The sequence below is a fragment of the Balaenoptera acutorostrata genome, chromosome 11 (genome assembly GCF_949987535.1).
Source record: "Balaenoptera acutorostrata chromosome 11, mBalAcu1.1, whole genome shotgun sequence".
In the NCBI taxonomy this organism is placed as follows: Eukaryota; Metazoa; Chordata; class Mammalia; order Artiodactyla; family Balaenopteridae; genus Balaenoptera; species Balaenoptera acutorostrata.
The window spans coordinates 25,013,631-25,036,406 of record NC_080074.1 but is presented as its reverse complement, the minus strand read 5'-3'; the positions used below and the strand labels follow the sequence as shown (position 1 = coordinate 25,036,406).

The 22,776-nt window shown below is 38.6% G+C and overlaps 1 protein-coding gene across 2 annotated transcripts in view; it reads left to right on the top strand.

Annotated features, from left to right (window-relative positions):
- CFAP54 (cilia and flagella associated protein 54) overlaps positions 1-21,974 on the top strand; it is a 307,392-nt gene extending 285,418 nt beyond the window's left edge. For both annotated transcript variants that reach the window (XM_028166670.2, XM_028166668.2), the window contains one exon: positions 21,855-21,974. In XM_028166670.2, coding sequence (XP_028022471.2) covers positions 21,855-21,974 — 120 coding nt within the window. The remainder of the gene's footprint in view (positions 1-21,854) is intronic.
- The last annotated feature ends 802 nt before the right edge of the window (positions 21,975-22,776 follow it).

Sequence of the window (22,776 nt, the reverse complement as noted above, 5' to 3'; positions counted from 1 at the left end):
AGTAGGCTCAGTTGCCACAAGGGCGTGATTTATGGTTTTGTTCATGAGGATGGAGAGAATGGGACGAATCCCAAAAGCTCTGTATATAAAAACAAAGGGAGAAGGTTTTGTTTTGTTTGTTTTTAAGTCGGTTTAGTTTTCAGGCTGCAGCTGAGCACAAGGCCCTGTGCAGGACCCACTGGAGGAATCAGAGATGAGAAGGGCAGAGTCCTTGCCCCGAAGAGGTCGGCAGTCTAGAAAGGAGGCATGGGGCTAATGCTTACACACATGGAGACAGTGGTTGTGGTTTTAAAATGGGTGATTGTTTTGCATGAAGATGGGGAGAAAGAGGTTGACAGAGGTTCAAAGACCTGCCCAAGGTCACTCATCTGGTAACTGTCACAGCCCAAACTGGGCAGACCCCAGAGCCTATGCTGTTAACTGTTATCATTACCCTAAAACCAGCACTGTCCCACCTTTTCAGTTTGGGGACTCTTGGCCATTCAGGTGGCAGGGCTGGTTGAGCAATACATCACTGAGGGAGAGTTAGAGTCAGGGTAGACTCAGGGTTAGGCAGCAGTGTGTGTGCTGGTTAACAGACAGGCTTGAAAGTCAAGTTGCCTGCCTCAAAATCCCAGCCCAGCTCTGATGTTTGCTAGTTGTATAACCTTAGACAAGTTGTTTAACCTCAATGCTTCAGTTTCCCTATTTGTAAAATAGAAATAAAACTAGAACTTACCTCATAGGCTTGTTGTATGGATTAAGTGAGCTAATCCATGTAAAACTCTTAGAACAGGGCCTGGCACATACTAAGCAAAATAGTTGGTTACTATTATTATCACTTAAGAGCTATCTGAGTTCACTTGGAATTAGACCCTTGTAAACAGATTTGTTTCTCTAAGGGGTGACTGTAGAAGAACAACAATAACATGCCTAGATAAAGCCTCTACTTTCTCAAAAGAGAGGCTGGAATAATGCAAGTGCTAGGAATGTATCACCTCTAACCACGTGTATCCCCCATTCTCATCTGTTCCAGTTACTATGTTTATATAACAAAGCACCCCAAATTTAGTGGCATAAAATGACCATCATCTCATTAAGCTCAAGGGGTCTGTGGGTCACATATTTGGAAAGGGCAGAGTGGGGCAACTTGTCTCTGCTCCATGGTATCTGGGGCATCTGCCGGGAAGACTTGAAGGTCGGAGGTGATGCAGCTGCTGAGGGCTGGAATCCCTGAAGGCTCGAAGGCTCATTTGGTTTGGTGCCCGATGCTGGCTGTTGGCCGGGGGTGCTGAAGGCTGTGGGCCAGAACACAGCACCTGACCTCTCTGTGGCTAGTGGGCCTCCATACAGTGTGGTGTCTGGGTTTTAAGAGTGAGCCTCCCAGGAGAAGCAGGCCAGAAGCTCCATCACTGTTGAGGCCCTAGTTTGGAAGTTACATAATGACACTTCCCTGCTAGTCTCTATTCCACCCACATTCAAGGTTGGACCTCTTCTTGATGGGAGGAGTGTCAAGGTCACATTGTAAGAAGGGCGTGTGGGTGGGAAGCTATTGTTGCAGCCATTTTGGGAAATTGCATTTGGCCACAACATTCAATAAAGCACTCCCAATTTCTAGGACTATTTCTGCTCTGAGCAGAGGCTGCTCCTGGCAAACTGCTTAGCCAATATATATTTTTTTTATTAAAAAAATTTTTTAACATCTTTACTGGAGTATAATTGCTTTACAATGGTGTGTTAGTTTCTGCTGTATAACAAAGTGAATCAGCTGTACATATACTTATATCCCCATATCCCCTCCCTCTTGTGTCTCCCTCCCACCCTCCCTATCCCACCCCTCTAGGTGGTCACAAAGCACCGAGCTGATCTCCCTGTGCTATGCTGCTGCTTCCTACTAGCTATCTATTTTACATTTGGTAGTGTATATATGTCCACACCACTCTCTCACTTCGTCCCAGCTTACCCTTCCCCCTCCCCGTGTCCTAAAGTCCATTCTCTATGTCTGTGTCTTTATTCCTGTCCTGCCCCTAGGTTCTTCAGAACGATTTTTTTTTTTTAGATTCCATATATATTTGTTAGCATATGGTATTTGTTTTTCTCCTTCTGACTTACTTCACTCTGTATGACAGTCTCTAGATCCATCCACGTCTCAACAAGTGACTCAATTTCATTCCTTTTTATGACTGAGTAATATTCCATTCTATATATGTACCACATCTTCTTTATCCATTCGTCAGTCGATGGGCATTTAGGTTGCTTCCATGACCTGGCTATTGTAAATAATGCTGCAATGAACATTGGGATGCATGTGTCTTTTTGAATTATGGTTTTCTCTGGGTATATGCCCAGTAGTGGGATTGCTGGGTCATATGGTAATTCTACTTTTAGTTTTTTAAGGAACCTCCATACTGCTCTCCATAGTGGCTGCATCAATTTACATTCCCACCAACAGTGCAAGAGTTATCCCTTTTCTCCACACCCTCTCCAGCATTTGTTGTTTGTAGATTTTCTGATGATGCCCATTCTAACTGGCGTGAGGTGATACCTCATTGTAGTTTTGATTTGCATTTCTCTAATGATTAGTGATGTTGAGCATCCTTTCATGTCTTTGTTGGCAATCTGTATATCTTCTTTGGAGAAATGTCTATTTAGGTCTTCTGCCCATTTATGGATCGGGTTGTTTGTTTTTTTGATATTGAGCTGCATGAGCTGCTTCTATATTTTGGAGATTAATCCTTTGTCAGTTGCTTCATTTGCAAATATTTTCTCCCATTCTGAGGGTTGTCTTTTCGTCTTGGTTATGGTTTCCTTTGCTGTGCAAAAGCTTTTAAGTTTCATTAGGTCCCATTTGTTTATTATTGTTTTTATTTCCATTTCTCTAGGAGGTGGGTCAAAAAGGATCTTGCTGTGATTTATGTCATATAGTGTTCTGCCTATGTTTTCCTCTAAGAGTTTTAATAGTGTCTGGCCTTACATTTAGGTCTTTAACCCATTTTGAGTTTATTTTTGTGTATGGTGTTAGGGAGTGTTTTAATTTCATTCTTTTACATGTAGCTGTCTGGTTTTCCCAGCACCACTTATTGAAGAGGCTGTCTTTTCTCCATTGTATATTCTTGCCTCCTTTATCAAAATAAGGTGACGATATGTGTGTGGGTTTATCTCTGGGCTTTCTATCCTGTTCGATTGATCTATATTTCTGTTTTTGTGCGAGTACCATACTGTCTTGGTTACTGTGGCTTTGTAGTATAGTCTGAAGTCAGGGAGCTTGATTCCTCCAGCTCTGTTTTTCTCTCTCAAGATTGCTTTGGCTATTTGGGGTCTTTTGTGTTTCCATACAAATTGTGAAATTTTTTGTTCTAGTTCTGTGAAAAATGCCAGTGGTAGTTTGATAGGGATTGCATTGAATCTGTAGATTGCTTTGGGTAGTAGAGTCATTTTCACAATGTTGATTCTTCCAATCCAAGAACATGGTATATCTCTCCATCTGGTTGTATCATCTTTAATTTCTTTCATCAGTGTCTTATAGTTTTCTGCATACAGGTCTTTTGTCTCCTTAGGTAGGTTTATTCCTCAGTATTTTATTCTTTTTGTTGCAATGGTAAATGAGAGTGTTTCCTTAATTTCTCTTTCAGATTTTTCATCATTCGTGTATAGGAATGCAAGAGATTTTTGTGCATTAATTTTGTATCCTACTACTTTACCAGATTCATTGATTAGGTCTAGTAGTTTTCTGGTAGCATCTTTAGGATTCTCTATGTATAGTATCATGTCATCTGCAAACGGTGACAGCTTTACTTCTTCTTTTCCGATTTGGTTTCCTTTTATTTGTTTTTCTTCTCTGATTGCTGTGGCTAAAACTTCCAAAACTATGTTGAATAATAGTGGTGAGAGTGGGCAACCTTGTCTTCTTCCTGATCTTAGTGAAAATGGTTTCAGTTTTTCACCATTGAGAATGATGTTGTCTGTGGGTTTGTCATATATGACCTTTATTATGTTGAGGTAAGTTACCGCTATGCCTACTTTCTGGAGAGTTTTTATCATAAATGGGTGTTGAATTTTGTCGAAAGCTTTTTCTGCATCTATTGAGATGATCATATGGTTTTTCTCCTTCAATTTGTTAATATGGTTTATCACATTGATTGATTTGCATATATTGAAGAATCCTTGCATTCCCGGGATAAACCCCACTTGATCATGGTGTATGATCCTTTTAATGTGCTTTTGGAGTCTGCTTGCTAGTGTTTTGTTGAGGATTTTTACATCTATGTTCATCAGTGATATTGGCCTGTAGTTTTCTTTTTTTGTGACATCTTTGTCTGGTGTTGGTATCAGGGTGATGGTTGCCCTTAGAATGAGTTTGAGAGTGTTCCTCCCTCTGCTATATTTTGGAAGAGTTTGAGAAGGATATGTGTTAGCTCTTCTCTAAATGTTTGATAGAATTCGCCTGTGAAGCCATCTGGTCCTGGACTTTTGTTTGTTGGAAGATTTTTAATCACAGTTTCAATTTCAGTGCTTGTGATTGGTCTGTTTATATTTTCTGTTTCTTCCTGGTTCCGTTTCAGAAGGTTGTGAATTTCTAAGAATTTGTCCATTTCTTCCACGTTGTGGACAAATTTCTAATTCTGTTGATTTGAGTCTTTTCCCTTTTTTTCTTGGTGAGTCTGGCTAATGGTTTATCAATTTTGTTTATCTTCTCAAAGAACCAGGTTTTAGTCTTATTGATCTTTGCTCTTGTTTCCTTCATTTCTTTCCAATCTGATGTTTATGATTTCTTTCCTTCTGCTAACTTTGGGGATTTTTTTGGTTCTTTTTTCTCTAATTGCTTTAGGTGTAAGGTTAGGTTGTTTATTTGAGATTTTTCTTGTGTCTTAAAGTAAGATTGTATTGCTATAAACTTCCCTCTTAGAACTGCTTTTGCTGCATCCCATAGATTTTGGGTAGTCGTGTTTTCATTGTCATTTGTGTCTAGGTAATTTTTGATTTTCTCTTTGATTTCTTCAGTGATCTCTTGGTTATTTAGTAGCGTATTGTTTAGCCTCCATGTGTTTGTATTTTTAACAGTTTTTTTTTCCTGTAATTGATATCTAGTCTTATAGCATTGTGGTCAGAAAAGATACTTGCTATGATTTCAATTTTCTTAAATTTACCAAGGCTTGATTTGTGATGCAAGATATGATCTATCCTGGAGAATGGTCCACAAACACTTGAGAAGGAAGTGTATTCTGTTGTTTTGGGATGGAACATCCTATAAATATCAATTAAGTCCATCTTGTTTAATGTGTCATTTAAAGCTTGTGTTTCCTTATTTATTTTCATTTTGGATGATCTGTCCATTGGTGAAAGTGGGGTGTTAAAGTCCCTTACTATGATTGTGTTACTGTCGATTTCCCCTTTTATGGCTGTTAGCATTTGCCTTATGTATTGAGGTGCTTCTGTGCTGGGTGCATAAATATTTATAATTGTTATATCTTCTTCTTAGATTGATCCCTTGATCATTATGTAGTGTCCTTCTTTGTTCCTTGTAGTAGTCTTTATTTTAAAGTCTATTTTGTCTGATATGAGAATTGCTACTCCAGCTTTCTTTTGATTTCCATTTGCATGGAATATCTTTTTCCATTTTGTATGTGTCCCTAGGTCTGAAGTGGGTCTCTTGTAGATAGCATATATATGGGTCTTGTTTTTATATCCATTCAGCCAGTCTATGTCTTTTGGTTGGAGCATTTAATCCATTTACATTTAAGGTAATTATCAATATGTGTATTCCTATTATCATTTTCTTAATTGTTTTGGGTTTGTTATTGTAGGTCTTTTCCCTCTCTTGTGTTTCCTGCACAGATAAGTTCCTTTGGTATTTGTTGTAAAGCTGGTTTGGTGGTGCTGAATTCTCTTAGCTTTTGCTTGTCTGTAAAGGATTTAATTTCTCCATCGAATCTGAATGAGATCCTTGCTGGGTAGAGGAATCTTGGTTGTAGGTTTTTCCCTCTCATCACTTTAAATATGTCCTGCCACACTCTTCTGTGCTTAGCCAATTTTTTAAATTAGTCAGCAACTCTCCCCAAATATACTAGGTAACTGTTACGGAATTGCTGAGTGTGTTTATACCCAGAGGACAGAGGAAAAACTAGGTGGGTTCTCAGTTCCCTTTGAAAGAAGCTATACAGTTTTTCTGGCTGTTGGATGGAGTTGCATGTGTCCCAATTTATGTGGGATAGCTTCCACATCAGTTTTTTGGGGGCCTGTTAAGTCCTAGAAGGTAGGCTATTTATCTTCCTTTAAGCTGTTAAGTCCTAGAGGGTAGGCTATTTAACTTCCTTTGGCTAATTTTGTTACATTACCCTATGCCCCTTGATTTCTTTTTAACAAAACTTCCCAAATGGTGACAATGACAATACTGTCTGTAAACTGTCGTTTATAGCATTGGGAACAAGGTATTCTGTAGTTTACTAAGTATTAAAAAATTAATTCTATTAATATAACTTCTTTCGGTTGAAAGTTGTAGTTGTTTTTTTTTTTTTTTTTGTACCAGCCAAGAGCTGTCTGAATAGATTTTACGGGCATCAAGAATTACATCTTTCTTCTGTGAGACATTATTATTCTGTCCTCAAGTGAAGAGTATCCTTTGTATGTAAGTTCATGAGACATCCACTTAATATTCTTATATTCTTTTGGAGACAATGCCGAATGACATCAGTTCCACACTGCCTTTAAAACACAGCTCTGACTTTGATTCCATCCGCTTCACTATTCATTTCCAACTGTCAAATTTGGCTAAGGGAAAAAGAAAGCCCTTAAGAAAAGGCTAGGCTATTAATGTGCTCTTCAAAATGCTAAGAAAAGGCTAAGCTGTTTATAGCGTTTTCAAAATGCTCACCTCTCGGAGATTTGCCAGCAACAGTGTCAAGGTGAAATAGCTCTCGTTCATCCAGGAACCGAGAGCCTTTGTGTTCTCTACACTCAAAGCACTGGTCCCACTGTTGTTAGACGTGCTATTTGGGGGTATAATGATCCTTGGATATAATTTAAACCAAAATATAGTCATGAACCTGATATTGTGTATTTACTGTAAAAGTGGCAAGAAGTGTGTGCAATGCTTGAGAAAGCAAGCCTGGCTTCATCCTGGGTACAGCTGTATTTCAGAATCAAGGGGACAATTTCCTGAAGTTAAGTCACTTTGTATAACTTCAAAGGAAGTGAGAGGCAGGGGTATTATTAGCAAATCTGTACATTGCTTTCTATCTTGCTGAAAACTGAGTTAAGTGCTTAGTTTCATTCACTTCATGCATTTTGCGAAACGTTTTTGTCTTGATTAAAAATCTGGACCCTTAACAATGGCATTATAATTCATTTTAGGAGGATGTTGATTTTGGCCTCATATTTCTCAGTCAGTTGACAAGCCTTTTGAAATTCTCCAGACCAATGTTCTTTATATTTAAGTAAATCCACAAAGGAGAAACTGGTGTAAATTTACCCATTTTCTTTGTTAATACTTTGGACACCTGCCATTCGAGATTTTTGCCCTTATTTGTCCTGTATCTCAGGTAGCTGGTACCATTATGTTCTTTTCTCAACCACCTGTGAGAGCACAGCACGGTGGGAAGAGTGCTCGGCACACGCTAGAGCCCCAGTGTTGCTCTTGTGGACAAGTCGTTAGTCCTTAAAGACCTCAGGTCAATTACATGCTGCTGAAGGTCTTGGAAGCAACGTATCTCAGCAGATCAAAACATGATTTGATTCTTGGTTCCACCATCTATTGATGGTGTGACCGTGAGCTACTCACTTTTCCTTCTCTGCTTCAGCTCCTTATCTGTACATTGGTGATAGCTTCTCCTCATGTAGGATTGCGTTAGAAACAGTATGTGACACGTCTGATATAGTGCCTGTCAACGCCATGGGTAAGCATCCAATACATTGTGGCCATCTCTATTTTTCCCTGCCTTAAAATAATGAGACATGAGTCATTTCTTCATTTGATCATTCGTAACTCTCTGCATTGGTAGCTTTTGGCCTATCTGAATGTTTGCTAATTTTCAGAAGAATAAAGGGACATTTAATAGATGTAGTCTTAATATTATTTTTCAATCATCCTTTTTAAATTAAACTTTCTGTTTTGAGATCGTGTTAGACTCACATGCAATTTTAAGAAATAATAATATAATACATTATAATAATATAATATAATGTAGAACTGTAGTACAGTATCATAACGAGGATACTGACATTAATAAAGTCGGGGTACAGAACAATTTCATCGCTACAAGGACTCCACCTGTTCTCCTTTTATAGCCACCCCCACCTCTCACGCCCCACCTCTGTCCCTGACCCTTGACAATTATTAATCTATTCTCCATTTCTGTAATTTTATCATTTCAAGAATGTTATATTGAAGGAGCCATACACTATGTAACCTTTGGGGATTGGTATTTTTTCACTCAGCTTAATTCCCTGGAGAACCATTAAATCATGCTTTTGATGGACCAAAAAATCCTTATGAACATTGACATATTTTACTTTGGCCGCAGAATAATCATTAGCTCCAAAGTGCCTGTTGTGGTACCTGGCACACAGTGTGGGGTAAAGATTCACTGAGGCACAGGGGTGGATCCCACTCTACCTGATTCACCCCTCTTCCTCCCTCTCCTCCTCCTCTCCATCCTTCTCCTCTTTCCTTGCCCCCTTCTTCTCCTCATCTTCTTACGGATATTGACAGACAAAGGCTGATTGCTCAAGTTAGAAATACTAAAAAGAGTTAAAAGAAATAGTTTATGTGAAACTGCTTTGTAAATTACAAGCTCTGTTAGGCTTCCTATCAAAAATTGCCGGTCAGTGTTGGCCACATTGTAAGAATAGTTTGCAGATGCTTGCGATGTAAACGGATGGGAACAAAGGAGTCAGTGTGAGCAGTGTTTCCTTACGCATTGTGTGCGTGGGTCTGCGCTCTAGTTTCTGCTACAGTGGGAGCTGCTGACTAACAAAGCCCCTCAGCCTTTCACTCTAACCAACAAAGTCCCAGGAACAAAATGCAAACTTCAGTTCACATTCTTTGTAAGCCTTTGCTCTGAAAAAGAGCCCCCTTTTTAGAGTTGCCAGATGTTAAGCTCGCTGAGCTCCTTCATGAAAAAGCATCAAGAAATGCCAAGTATTGTTCAAACTCTGGAGTTTTCACTTCAGTATCTCAGGTCAAAAGCCCACAGGCAGATCAGTCACAGCCATTCAGGAGGCAACCCAGCTTCAGCATTTGTACCCAGTTAGAGCATTTCTTCCTGTAAGTTTGCTGCTGAGAGTCAACGACCTGACCTTTAAGTGGAGTCCAGCCCTTACTCTGATGGAATGTCCCCTATTCAGAAATACAGCGAGGGGAGAACAAGCTTGCCAGAGCATAGCTGTTTGAGCCAAGATAGCTTAGGCTATGCTGTGCTAACAAATAAACCCCAAACCTCAGTGGCAATAAAGGTTTGCTTATTTCTCATAAAAGTCCAATGAGGGATACGCAACTCTCCTTCAACTTGTTACTATGCTGTCTGGGCTACACGGCCTCCAAGTCGGAGGAGAAGAGGGCTAGGGGATTTCGTAGGATGTTTTTAAGTTGGGTGACTATAGATACAGGTTTGCCTGCAGCAGTCACAGCACATACCTGTTGATTTGGTGTGATGGTTAATATACTCTCCTTTTATTCTCAACAGTCTCCCAGTTTAGGCAATAAATTAGGGTGACCATTTCTAAGAGCCAGCATGGAATGGCTATCAGAATTTCCGCCCATATCCTCTTGGCCTTGCCCTGATGTGCAAGAATGTAGAGAACCATAGAGGAACAAGTATGTACTTCGGTGAGCACTAGTAACTTCTGGCACAGCAGGCATCTGCAGGAACGCCATGAATTTTTCCCACAGATTTAATTCAATAACTTCGATTACCAAAACTCTGTTGAGAAGATAGGATAGAAATATGATATTCTTACGAACTAAGCCATCTCATTTAATCACACATTGTGGTAGGCTGACTCATGGCCCCCCAGAGATGTCCACATCCTAATCCCCAGAACCTGTTACCTTACATGACCAAAGGGACTCTTCAGACATGATTAAATTAAGGATATTGAGATGGGGGAGATTATCCTGTATTATTCAGGCGGGCCTTAAATGTAGTCACAAGTATCCTTGTAAAAGGGAGGCAGAGGGAGACTTGACAGCAGAAGAGGAGAAGGCAACGTGATGATGGAGGCGAAGATTGGAGAGATGTGCTTTGAGGATGGAAAAGGGGCTATAAACCAAGGAAAGCAGGTGGCCTCTAGATGCTAAAATAGGCAAAGAAACAGGTTCTTTGCTGAGAGTCTCCAGAAGGAACCAGCCCTGCTGACACCTTGACTTTAGCCCAGCCAAACTGAATTCAGATTTCTTACCTCCAGGACTGTAAGAGAACAAGCGTGTGTTGTTGTACGCCACTAGGTTTGTCTTACATTTGTTACAGCAGCAGCAGGACATTAATCCACACATACACTCTGAAGTTCAGCATGTGACTTTAGGTTTCTGTTTCTGTTTAGATGTCTGTAAAAAAAAAAATCCTTATTTTACGTGTGAGATATTTAAGTGGCTTGCCCAAGGTCCCTTAGCTAGTTAATGTCAGAGCCAGGATTTACACCCAGGCAGACTGACTCCTCAGATCACGTTTCTAACTACCCTGCTGCACTGCCTCTGCCCTACTGCCCAGCTGCCCTTGAACTCCCCCTACCATGCCCATCCACCACGAAACACCCCTGCTGCATGCAGCCTCTCCTCCCACACCCACCTGACTCCAGTCTCTTGCTCCTTCCATGGGCTCTGTGGGCCCCTGGACACACTTCCAGCTTCCGCTTTTGGAAAAAATTTTATGTAAGGTTCTAGGGCTTCCATAGGGAATTCTCAAGAAAAGTTAGGCTTCAGGAGAAATTATTGAATTTCTTCATATTTAAGTGTATGGGGAGGGATATTATTTGAGGGAAGATATTTCTGAATCTTCTTCCTACTCCTTAGTTTCTAATTCTCTTCTTCATACTCTAGAGGGGGAAATGTTCCTAAGGGTAATCAAATAACATGATTAATAGAAATGATACTGGAAAGGTATTAAGTTTGTTTTACCATGACCCAGAAAAGAAGCCTCTAGGAATTTGGTATAAAAATTCTGAGTACTTTAAATCTCCCGTTAGCTTGTATTGGTTATATACTAGTATGCATTTTGCCATATTGCCATTTGTTTAATGGTTCTATTGTTAACCACTGAATTAAATATTTACACCTGGGTGGCCCCTTCACTGAGCCACTAAGAGCTCCCCTTCCTGACCGAAGAACTTATTTTCCCAGCTCTGGGAATGTGCTGACCAGCAGCCCTCAGCTCTCAACTCTCTCCAGGAACTGCCTCTGTCTAATTGACATGACCTTTTCGGGCAGGGGTGGGTTGGGGGGGTATCTGTATCTAATTACTGGCTGATATGGGTGTGCAATGACCCGACCCCCCCCCCCACAAAAGTTGGGACAACTCTGAAGGGCCACTCCAGCTTCAAAGCTCCCCATGGGGTTGGCAAGGGGTTTGTTGTGTCTGCAATGCAGCCCGTCTTCTCCCTCTGCCTAATCCTGCTTTCTTCCCTTTCCCCACGGGTGTTGATCCCAAGGGTATGTCCTGATAAACTTCCTGAAGGCTAAGTTCCATCTCAGGGTCTGCTTCCCCCGAACCTGAACTGCAACAATGAGTTAAAAATAATAATAAAAAATGAAGATCCCTGACTGGTGATGAATACATAAGAGTGCTCCATTAATCCTTATTTTTTGGAATTAGAAGAGTTCTAAAGGAACTTGGAAACACACTTTCTGGTTGAAAGTTTATTTTCTAATGTAGAAGTAAGGGGAAAACATCATACACATGTCACCCACTCATGATTAAAAATACCTTCTACAATGTGACCCACAGTTCAATCACATTTTCCTTTGACCTCTGTTTTAACAGTTAATTTACAATGATATAAAGTCTGTAAAACAAAGATTCGAGCCCATATCCAGTCCTCAGTAAATGCAGGCTTCCTTTTTCAGAGAAACGTTTTTTTCCAGAGTAAAAAAACAAGGACTTGGTAAAGCTTTAAAACCATTTTATGCAAATAAAGGCAAAGATGTAAAGAGCAATGTCATCACGCATAGAACTATATCAGAATTTATGCTCACATCTCCACGGAGAGTGAGGAATACACACTCAGTTTTACAGCACATTGACTATAAGCATTTCTGTTCAGTCATCTACCCGAGAACACTTTTCCTTTAATTCTTTCCCCAACCTCTGATTATAAGCACTGAACCATCAACCGAAAACTTGCATCTAGCCTTTATGCCTTATGCACTTCATTGTTGGTTGTATAACTCCGCTTCCTTTTCTGATTAGAGCTTTTGATATTTTAAAGGGGATTTGCCCTGTTTGAGACCCTTTATTAGTTTTTTTATATGGTGACAGAGACTTTCCCGGAGTGAGAGAGTAGCTGTTCTTTCTGCACAATAGGGTTTCAAAGGCTCTTTTCTCTGGGACTTAGACTCTTGAGCGTCAGAATAAGCCTGGATATGCACAGCCTAAACTTTTACTTTTTTCTTAATGGTCCTTTTGGTCTTAAAAGATTGTTTTGTTAAATAGTTCCCTATAAAAAGCATATACCCATAATGGAGATATCACTGCCAGCTCTATCATTTTTCATCACTTAGTGCCTTGGCTCAGCCTGGGGTAGGGTATGAAGGGCAATGTGTGCAGAAGGGGTGCAAGGGAGGAAGAGGAGGAGTGCAGGAGAAAGCCCCAAAGGCCCCAAAGACATTCACTAGCTGAGCACTGCCCTAATCTACATAATACCAGATACAACTCTTGTGGGGTTTTTCCTGATACCAGCCGATTCTACAGTTCTCTGACACCAACTGGGTGCCCAACAATTCAATTCAGTTCTGACGCTACTACCCAGAGTTAGCACAGACTCCCACAGATTAAGGGCTCAATCCAAGAATGCCCCCACTTCAGATGCCAGCTGTAAATGAGCTGCCCAGGCTACCCATACTTCTGTCCCAGCAGACTGCAGATTCAGGAGTTCCCATGATGCCCCCTAAGGTTCGATAATTTGCTATAAAGACTCACAGAACTCGGGATAACACTTCACTTATGATTACCAGTTTATTATAAAGGATACAACTGAGGAATAGCCAAATAGAAAAGATGCACAGGGCAAGATATGGGGGTTGGGAGGAGCAGAGTTTCCATGCCCTCTCCAGGTGCGTCACCCTCCCAGTACATCAATTTGTTTACCAACCAAGAAGTTCCTCAAAATGTGTCATTACAGGGTTTTTGTGGAGGTTTCATTATGGAGGCATGATTGATTGAGTCATTGGCCATTGGTGACTGAACTCAATGTCCAGTTCCTCTCCCCTCCCTGAAGGTCGGGGGCACTGGGCTGAAAGTTTAACTCTAATCACATGGTTGGTTTTCCTGGTGACCAACCCCATCCTGAAGCTATCTAGGCACCTTTCCCCACCTTAGTCATCTTATTAACATACAAAAGAAAATTTCCAAGGGATTTAGGACCTCTCTGCCAAGAAACTAGGACAAAGACCAAATATGGATTTTCTCTTGTACCACAACTGTAAAGTACGAACATCACGTAAAATTGATTTTTAAACATATATCCCAGTGAATGTAGTCTCCCTCAATATATCTCCTCTCATGGAGGTGCTCTTCATGTGTTTCAATAAAGAGACCATTGTTCAAAACATTTTTGGCATCTACTTAGATGTGAAAATGGAGACAGGGCTCCTTATGTTGCTGAAATGTTTTTGGCTGGACTCAAACCTTTGGTTTCCTGACCATGGGGGACAATATATCTGAGCAGGAATTGTCCTTTATTAAAAGGTGAACTCTGCTCAGGAGCTCAAGGAAATGCCATACATAGCCAGGGCTCAGTGGTTGTAGAGTGTCAATGACAGTGATGGTGATGGGGTTGATGATTTAAGAAGAATAGATTCTATTCTTAGGCAGTACAACAATTGAACCAATTTCCTGGACATATGCTTTCTCAGCCGTAATCCTGTCTTTAATTTCTGATTTTCTTGTTCTCTGCAAAATGTCTTTATAATAATGTTATTTCTTTAAATTTTAATTTAGAAGATTTCTACCACCTTACCAATATGACCCTTTGATCTCATATTATGTTTAAGAAAACTTCTTTTCTGCTATATTTAAAGTTCTATTAATACAAAAATTAGAGTGATGAAAAAGATAATCTTGTTTGCAGCAAAGTGTGAAATTTCCTGTGGTCTGATGAAGTTGTATATAAGCCCTTCTCACCTTCCTAAGAGTTAGGTGCTGTTTCTGTTAGATTGCGGAGAATAACATTGTTGGTATTGGGATTCTCTCGATCATATAAAGTATAATGAAACCAAATACATCTAGTTCCCTCTCATCTGGAACTTTTATTAGATGGGTCACCAGTCATTCATGATATCAGCTCTTAAGTAAGCTAGTATTGTATTATCCTTTCTACTTTGGAATGCATGTTTTTTCACCAGTCCAAAAAAAAAAATCCAATAAATCACTAACTTCAAAGACTCAGGTGATATATAAAGAAGAGATAGAAAACATGGTAGAAAAAGATATATATGAGAATGCTAGATAAAAACAGTATTTGCTGTTGGTACGGGCCGGCCGGCCGCACATCCAGCGCCCGGTAGTGGGTGCCTGGCACCGCCAGCTGGACGGGGGCCCCCCTGCTACCCTCGCAGCTCCAGCGTCCGGGAGGATACAGCATGAGCAGTCGCAGCTCCAGCTCATTCTGCTTCATCTTCTTCAGAATGAACCACAGGCTCAGCTGGGAACGGAAACCTGAAGTTCCTGGATTGTATCGTGGCTGCATATAGGGAGTAGGAGTTCTGACTCAGGAGCCAAAACCAAGAGCCTCTAGGATGTTGACATCACCCTGGGGCCACTGTGAGGCTCAGTTCCCTGGAAACATGGTCCAGAACCTGCTCTTCTTGGGACTCGGCATCATCCTAAATCTGCCAGTTACAGGGCTTCTCCACTTTCCCTAGCTCCTGAAATCATAGAGGGTAGGCCTGGGATTCTCCATCCAGGATGGAAATGGCCCCTAGGGGCCCTTTGGAAATATGTGGGGGCGTCATTGTATTGAACCAATTACAAGGTAGAGTTCATGTCGTTTAGAGGGCAGGGGACAGACTTGCACAAAGAATTGTCCTGCCCAAGATGCCCATTGTTTCTCTATTGAGAAGCACAATTTTTCATTTTGCCGATGAGAAAATTGCGGCTCACACGGTGCTTAGCGTGATTGATATAGTGACTGACATATAGTAGGTGCTCAATAAATATTTGTGGTTGAACAACAACAACAAAAAAACCAGTATTTGCTTTCCTACCTCGAAGCTATTGTTTTTTCTTTTAATGGCTGTGACTCTGTATTTTAAGGTTCTTGAAAGGACACAAAGTTAAATCCAATCGTATCACAAAGCTTGCAATTTTTTATATCCTGCTTACCAATTACAAGAGTCGGCAAATCTAATTGATTAGTGGTTATTTGGCTTTCTCCCTTTTTTCTTGGTCATTAACACTTAGAATCAATGAAAAGACAAATGACACTGGGCTGAGAGAAGCAAGAAGACGTCTCAAAGTAGGTGCTCAATAAAAACTCAGTGGCTTAAGAAAAAGCATAGATACTTTGAATACAATATGATTTTTGTTTCAATCAAGGAAAATAGAACAAAGGAACAGAAGTAATAAAATCTTTCATTATGATAAAATCTAGTTTTCATGCAGAAACTCATATAAAGTATAGCATTAGCAAAAAAAACCTTTAAATTTCCAATGGCTTTCAGAACTCCCCCAAACAAGTTCAAGTCCAGGCCAGATTTTAATGAACCCCTTCAGTGTGCCCCACCTTGATTAACTTCCTTTCCCTTCCTTGTACTGTTTCAGACTCTTATCCTCTGTAGGCAGGCAAAATCATCATCATTTCTTTAATATTGCTCCTTGAACCATAACCTGCTTGAACTAAATTACAATCTGCTACCTACCAAGGTGTTTTTTCTTTTCTTTCTACAAAGTGTTTCCTAATCCAGGAAAAGGAACCAAGATTCTCTGGTACCTTATCCTGGACAATTTGGACTGAAAGCTATTTTCTAAACACATACAAGACTTCTCAGCAATTATGTAATTGCCAATGTTATCTCTGTTGAATGACAAAGAAAGAAATTCAGTAATTTCACCTGGAACCTAACTTTTCTTGAGAAGTTCCCTGTGGAAGACCCAGAACCTTCCATAAAATTTCCAAAAGCTGAAGCTGGAAAAGTGTCCAAAGTGCCACAGAGCCCATGGGAAAAAAATTTAACCGAGGAGGTGAAAGGCTTGTACGCTGTAAATTATAAGATGCTGGTGAAAGAATTGAAGAAGACACAAATAAATGGAAAGATACTATGTGTTCATGGATTGGAAGAACTAATATTGTTAAAATGACCATATTACCCAAAGCAATTTACAAATTCAGTTCAATCCCTATCAAAATTCCAATGGCATATTTCACGGAAATAGAACAAAGAATACTAAAATTTGTATGGAACCACAAAAGACCCTCAACAATCCTGAGAAAGAACAAAGTTGTAGGTATCACACTCCCTGATTTCAAACTATGCTACAAAACTATATTAATAAAAACAGTATGGTACTAGCACAAAAACAGACACATAGATCAATGGAACAGAATTGAGAGCCCAGAAATAAACCCAGACATATATGGAGAATTAATTTACAAAAAAAGAGCTAAGAACATACAATGGAGAAAGAATAGTCTCTTCAATAAATGATGTTGGGAAAACTGGACAGCCACATGCAAAAGAATGAAACTAGACCACTATAGTACACCATACACAAAAATTAACTCAAAATGGTGAAAAGCTGAAAGAATTTCCTCTAAGATCAGGAACAAGACAAGGATGCCCACTCTTGCCACTTTTATTCAAAATAGTTTTGGAAGTCCTAGCCACAGCAATCAGGGAAGAAAAACAAATAAAAAGAATCCAAATTGGAAAGGAAAAAATAATACTGTTTGCAGATGACATGATAGTATACATAGAAAATCCTGAAGATGCCACCAGAAAACTCTTAGAGCTCATCAATGAATTCAGTAAAGTTGTAGGATACAAAATTAATATACAGAAATCTGTTGCATTTCTATACACTAAGAACAACATATCAGAAAGAGAAATTAAGAAAACAATCCCATTTACCATTACATCAAGAAGAATAAAATACCTGGGACTACACCTACCTAAGGAGGCAAAAGACCTGTACAGCAAAAACTGTAAGATGCTGATGAAATAAATTGAAGATGACACAAACAGATGGAAAGATATACCATGTTCTTGGATTGGAAGAATCAAGATTTTTAAAATGACCATACTACCCAAGACAATCTACAGATTCAATGCAATCCCTATCAAATTACCAATGGTATTTTTCACAGAACTAGAACAAAATTTTTTTAAATCTGTATGGGAACACAAAAGACCCCAAATAGCCAAAGCAATCTTGAGAAAGAAGAATGGAGCTGGAGGAATTGGGCCCCCTGACTTCAGACTATACTACAAAGCTACAGTAATTGAAACAGTATGGTACTAGCACAAAAACCAGACACATGGATGAATGGAACAGGATAGACAGCCCAGAAATAAACCCACATACTTATGATCAATTGATCTACAACAAAGGAGGCAAGAATATACAATGGAGAAAAGAAAGTCTCTTCAATAAGTGGTGCTGGGAAAACTGGACAGCAACAAATAAAAGAGTAAAATTAGAACATTCTCTAACACCCATATACAAAAGTATGCCCAAAATGGATCAAAGACCTAAATGTAAGACTGGATACTATAAATCTCCTAGAGGAAAACATAGGCAGAACACTCTTTGACATAAATCACAGCAATACAGTTTTGGATTCTCCTCCTAGAGTAATGGAAACAGACAAAAATAAACAAATGGGACCTAATTAAACTTAAAAGCCTTTGCACAGCAAAGGAAACCATAAACAATGTGAAAAGACAACCTACAGAATGGGAGAGAATATTTGCAAATGATTCAACTGACAAGGGATTAATTTCCAAAATATACAAACAACTTATACAGCTCAATATCAAAAAAAACAACCCAATCAAAAACTATATCTGGAGAAAACTCTAATTTGAAAAGATCCATGCACCCCAATGTTCATAACAATACTATTTATGATACCCAAGACATGTATAATATATTATATACAATGGAATATTATTCAGCCATAAAAAAGAATGAAATCATGCCATTTGCAGCAACCTGAATGGATCTAGAGATTATCACATTAAGTGAAGTAAGTCAGACAGAGAAAGACAAATATCATATGATATCACTTATATGTGGAATCTAGAAAAATGATGCAAATAAAGTTATTCACAAAAATAGGCTCACAGACATAGAAAACAAGCTTATGGTTACCAAAGGGGATGGGGCGGGTTGAGGGGAGATAAATTAGGAGTTTGGGATTAATAGTTACATACTTACTATATAGATAAACAACAAGGACCTTGTATATGGCACAGGGAACTATATTCAGTGCCTTGTAATAACTTACAATGGAAAAGAATCTGAAAAAGAATATATACATATGTATAACTGAATCACTTTGCTGTACAGTTGAAACAAACAACATTGTAAATTAACTATACTTCAATTAAAAAAAGAGAAAAAAAGAATCTGAAAAAATATAGTAGATAAATGTATGTATAACTGAATCACTTTGCTGTATACCTGAAACATTGTAAATCAACTATAATTTTTTTTAAGTGCTCAATAAAAAAGTTAAGTTTTGAAATATGGAATTGAAAAAATTAACTCAAAATGGATAGAAAACTTGAATATACGACCTGAAATCATAAACTTCCTAGAAGAAAACATAGATGGTAAATTCATTAACATCAATCTTAGCAATGTTTTTGTGGATCTGGCTCCAAAGACAGGGGAAACAAAAGCAAAAATAAACAGACAAGACTACATCAGACTAAAAGCTTCTGCCCAGTGAAGGAAACCATTATCAGAATGAAAAGGTAACACACTGAGTGGGAGGAGATATTTGCAAATCATATATTAAGTAAGCGGTTAATATCCAAAATATGTGAAGAACTCATACAATTCAACAAAAACAAACAAACAAAACCCCCCCAAACAACCCAATTAAAAAATGGGCAGGAGATCTGAATAGACATTTTTTCAAAGAAGGCATAGAGATGGCTAACAGTCACATGAAACTATGTTCAACATCACTAATTATTAGGAAAACGCAAATCAAAGCCATAATGAGATATCACCTCATACCTGTTAGAATGACTATTATCGAAAAGACAAGAAGTAACAAATGTTGGAGAAGATATGGAGATAGGGAACCTTTGTACACCATTGGTGCGACTATAAATTGTTGTAGCCACTCTGGAAAACAGTGTGGAGATTCTTCAAAAAATTGAGAATAGAACTGCCATATGACCCAACTATTCCACTTTTGGGTGTTTATCCAAAGAACACGAAAACACTAATTTGAAAAAATACATATACTCCTGTGTTTATATGGAAACAACCTAAATATCCATTGATAGATGAATAGATAAAAGAAGATGTGGTGTAAATACAATGAAATATTACTCAGCCATAAAAAAGAATGAAATCCTGCCATTTGTGACAACATGGATGGATCTTGAGGTTATTATGCTAAGTGAAATAAGTCAGATGGAGAGAGACAAAAACTGTATGATTTCATTCATATGTGGAATCTAAAAACAAAACAAGTGAACAAACAAAATAAAATGAAAACAAACTCATAGATACGGAGAATAGATTAGTGGTTACCAAAGGGGGAAGGGATTGGGGAGTGGGCAAAATAGGTGAGGGGGATCAACTTTATGGTGGTGATGGCAACTAGAGTTGTGATGGTGATCACTTTGTGGTATATACAGACATCGAATTATAATGCTATACACCTGAAACTTGTACAGTGAAAAAGAAAATACATGTTGGAGAGGATGTGAAAAAATTAGATCCATCATACATTAATAGTGGGAATGTAAAATGTTGCAGCCTCTATGTAAAACATACAGTAAAACAGTTTGGTGGGTCTTCAATCACTTATATAGTATTACCATGTGATTCAGTAATTTCATTCCTAGATATGGACCCCCCCAAATTGAAATCAAATGTTCAAACAAAACTTGTACTTGTATTTAACAGTAACACTTCACAATGGCCAAAAGGTGGAAACAGCACAAATGTCCATCAACATGTGATTGGATAAACAAAATGTGGTGTATGCATAAAATGGAGCATTAGTCATGAAAAGGAACAAAGTATTGATACACACAGCAATGTGGATGAACCTCCAAAATATTACGTTAAGTTAAAGACACCAGACATAAAAGGTCATATACTGTATGGTTCCATTTTTATGAAATATCCAGAACAGGCATATACACAGAGACAGAAAGCATATTTGTGTTCTCCAAGGACTGGGGTAGTGAAATTAGGAAATTAAAATTTAAACAGATCAAATAGTTTACTCAACCTCACATAGCGGGTATATGGTGAGGTCTGAGTGAACAAAGCAGTCTTACTCCAGAATGTACACTTTTAACCTCCATGTGGTTATTCTGCCTCCCTGAATTGGTTGAGGTGGGATTTCTCTTACATATTGGTAATTGTAAAAGCAAATAATGGAAATCTAGTTATCCTATTTCAAAAACAAAAGTAAAGAAAAAAAGGAAAAGAAAAAAACCCACATGATCATACATTTGTATGAGGATTTTTAAAGTTTTGGAAAGATATTCTTTAAACTGCTAACACTGATTACTTCAGGATTGAGTAAAAAAGGAGAATATTATTAATTTTTTCACCTCTTTATTATCCGAAGTTATAGAAAGCATTGGAATACTTTGATCATTTTTTTAATCCAGGAAAATGAAGAATATGAAATGAAAACCAGCCTCTACTTTTAAGTTCGTTATGTTTTCTTGAGAATAAAAGTTTTCATTTAACAAGCAGACAGGACATTAAAAAAACTTGTCCTCTAGTTTCTTACCAGGATTCAGGGCCCCAAGGATCTAATTCATTGTGACCATTCTCCGTGATGTTTCTCATACATCTTCAAAAGTATCTAAGTCTGCGTGAAGTGCGTCCCCAGTAAACATTTATTTCCTTTCCTTTATGTTTGTTCTCTCCTTCTTGCCCTTCTCCCACTCAAATAACCAGTGCTATGACCCCCAAAGTAGTCTTTATTTTCCATTTTTCAGGCTGCACAGATGACTTTGGCTGCACTAGTCCTCAGCATGGTAACTAGGTGTTTCTTTCAGAAAGAGTGAGCTCCAAACATAATTTTTGCTTCACCATGTCAGGATTTAAGCTCAAAATGAGGGAGGGAGATTTGTCAACTGGGCAATGTGTTATGGAGGAAAGTGGTTCATTAGTAACTGGGCCAAAATTCCTACACTTACAATCATATACAATGATTATATAAATACGAATGGTCCATATTTATATGAGTGTCTGCTGTCTTGTAGGCTCATTTTTATAGATTTACAGATATGAATCTGTAGGCTGTTTTTATAGACTCATAGATATGAATCTTCATAGGATAGAAAATGATATATGTGACATTTCAGCAGGGTGGAGATGTGAAATTTTGTGTCTTACCTTAGGCAAGAGTTAAAAATCTTTCACATAAAATTATTACATGTAATTGGTATTTGAGAACGTTACTTCAGTCAACAGTTTGGAACAGTGCATTTCATGAACACTTTTATGCTTTTTCCTCAGGTCCCATTTGATATCTCGCTGCCATCTATGTTCAGTCTTGAGAGACTTTTTGATCTTGCTAGTGGTTGTATCGTATCAGAAGGAAGCCTTTTCAACTGGATGGTGTCGATTATTCCCTGAACATCCTTTACATGTTAACCTTATAAAGGATTTAATTGTTACTGCTTTTCTTGTTTGAAATAAATTTTTGGAACTATCCTCTTATAATAAGCAAAATAAAATTGTTTTCTTTCATAAGCTAAATTTCTTTAAAAAAAACATCGTTTTGAGTAATGTTTTAAATGGTATTTGAATTAAATGACAATGCTGTTGCTTATTAAAACTACCTTACAGAGCTACTCATAGAAAATATGTTTGTGCACAGTACAACTATTCCCACTTTTGTATGATGTTTAGGTCTTTAGATGCGTCCATACAGCAAGACTGAATTAAACCAGTGGTTCTTGACTAGGGGCAGTTTTGCCCCTCAGGTGACATTTGGCAGTGTCCGAAGATATTTTTGATTATTATAACTGCGAAGGGAGTACAACTGGCATCTAGTGGGTAGAAGCCAGGGATGCTGCGAAGTATCCTGCAATGTCCAGAAGAGCCCCCCACAGCCAAGAATTATCTGGCTCAAAATATCTGTGCCAAGGCTGAAAAATTCTGGATAAACTTCAAGTCAACTCGAAGTGTTCAGTCAACTTTGGAATTTGTCTGTGTGGCTTGGGAAGAAATCTACAGTGAATTTTACACTTCTGAGACATAGCATTGCATAAAGTTTTAGAACATGGGCTATGGAACTATATAGACATGAATTTGAATAGTAACTTCACACTTGCTGGTTCTGCTACTTTGAGAAAGTAACAAATTCTTTAAGCCTTCCTTTCCTTACCTGTAGAATGGGAACATTAATAGAATTGCTGTGAGGATTAAATTAAGT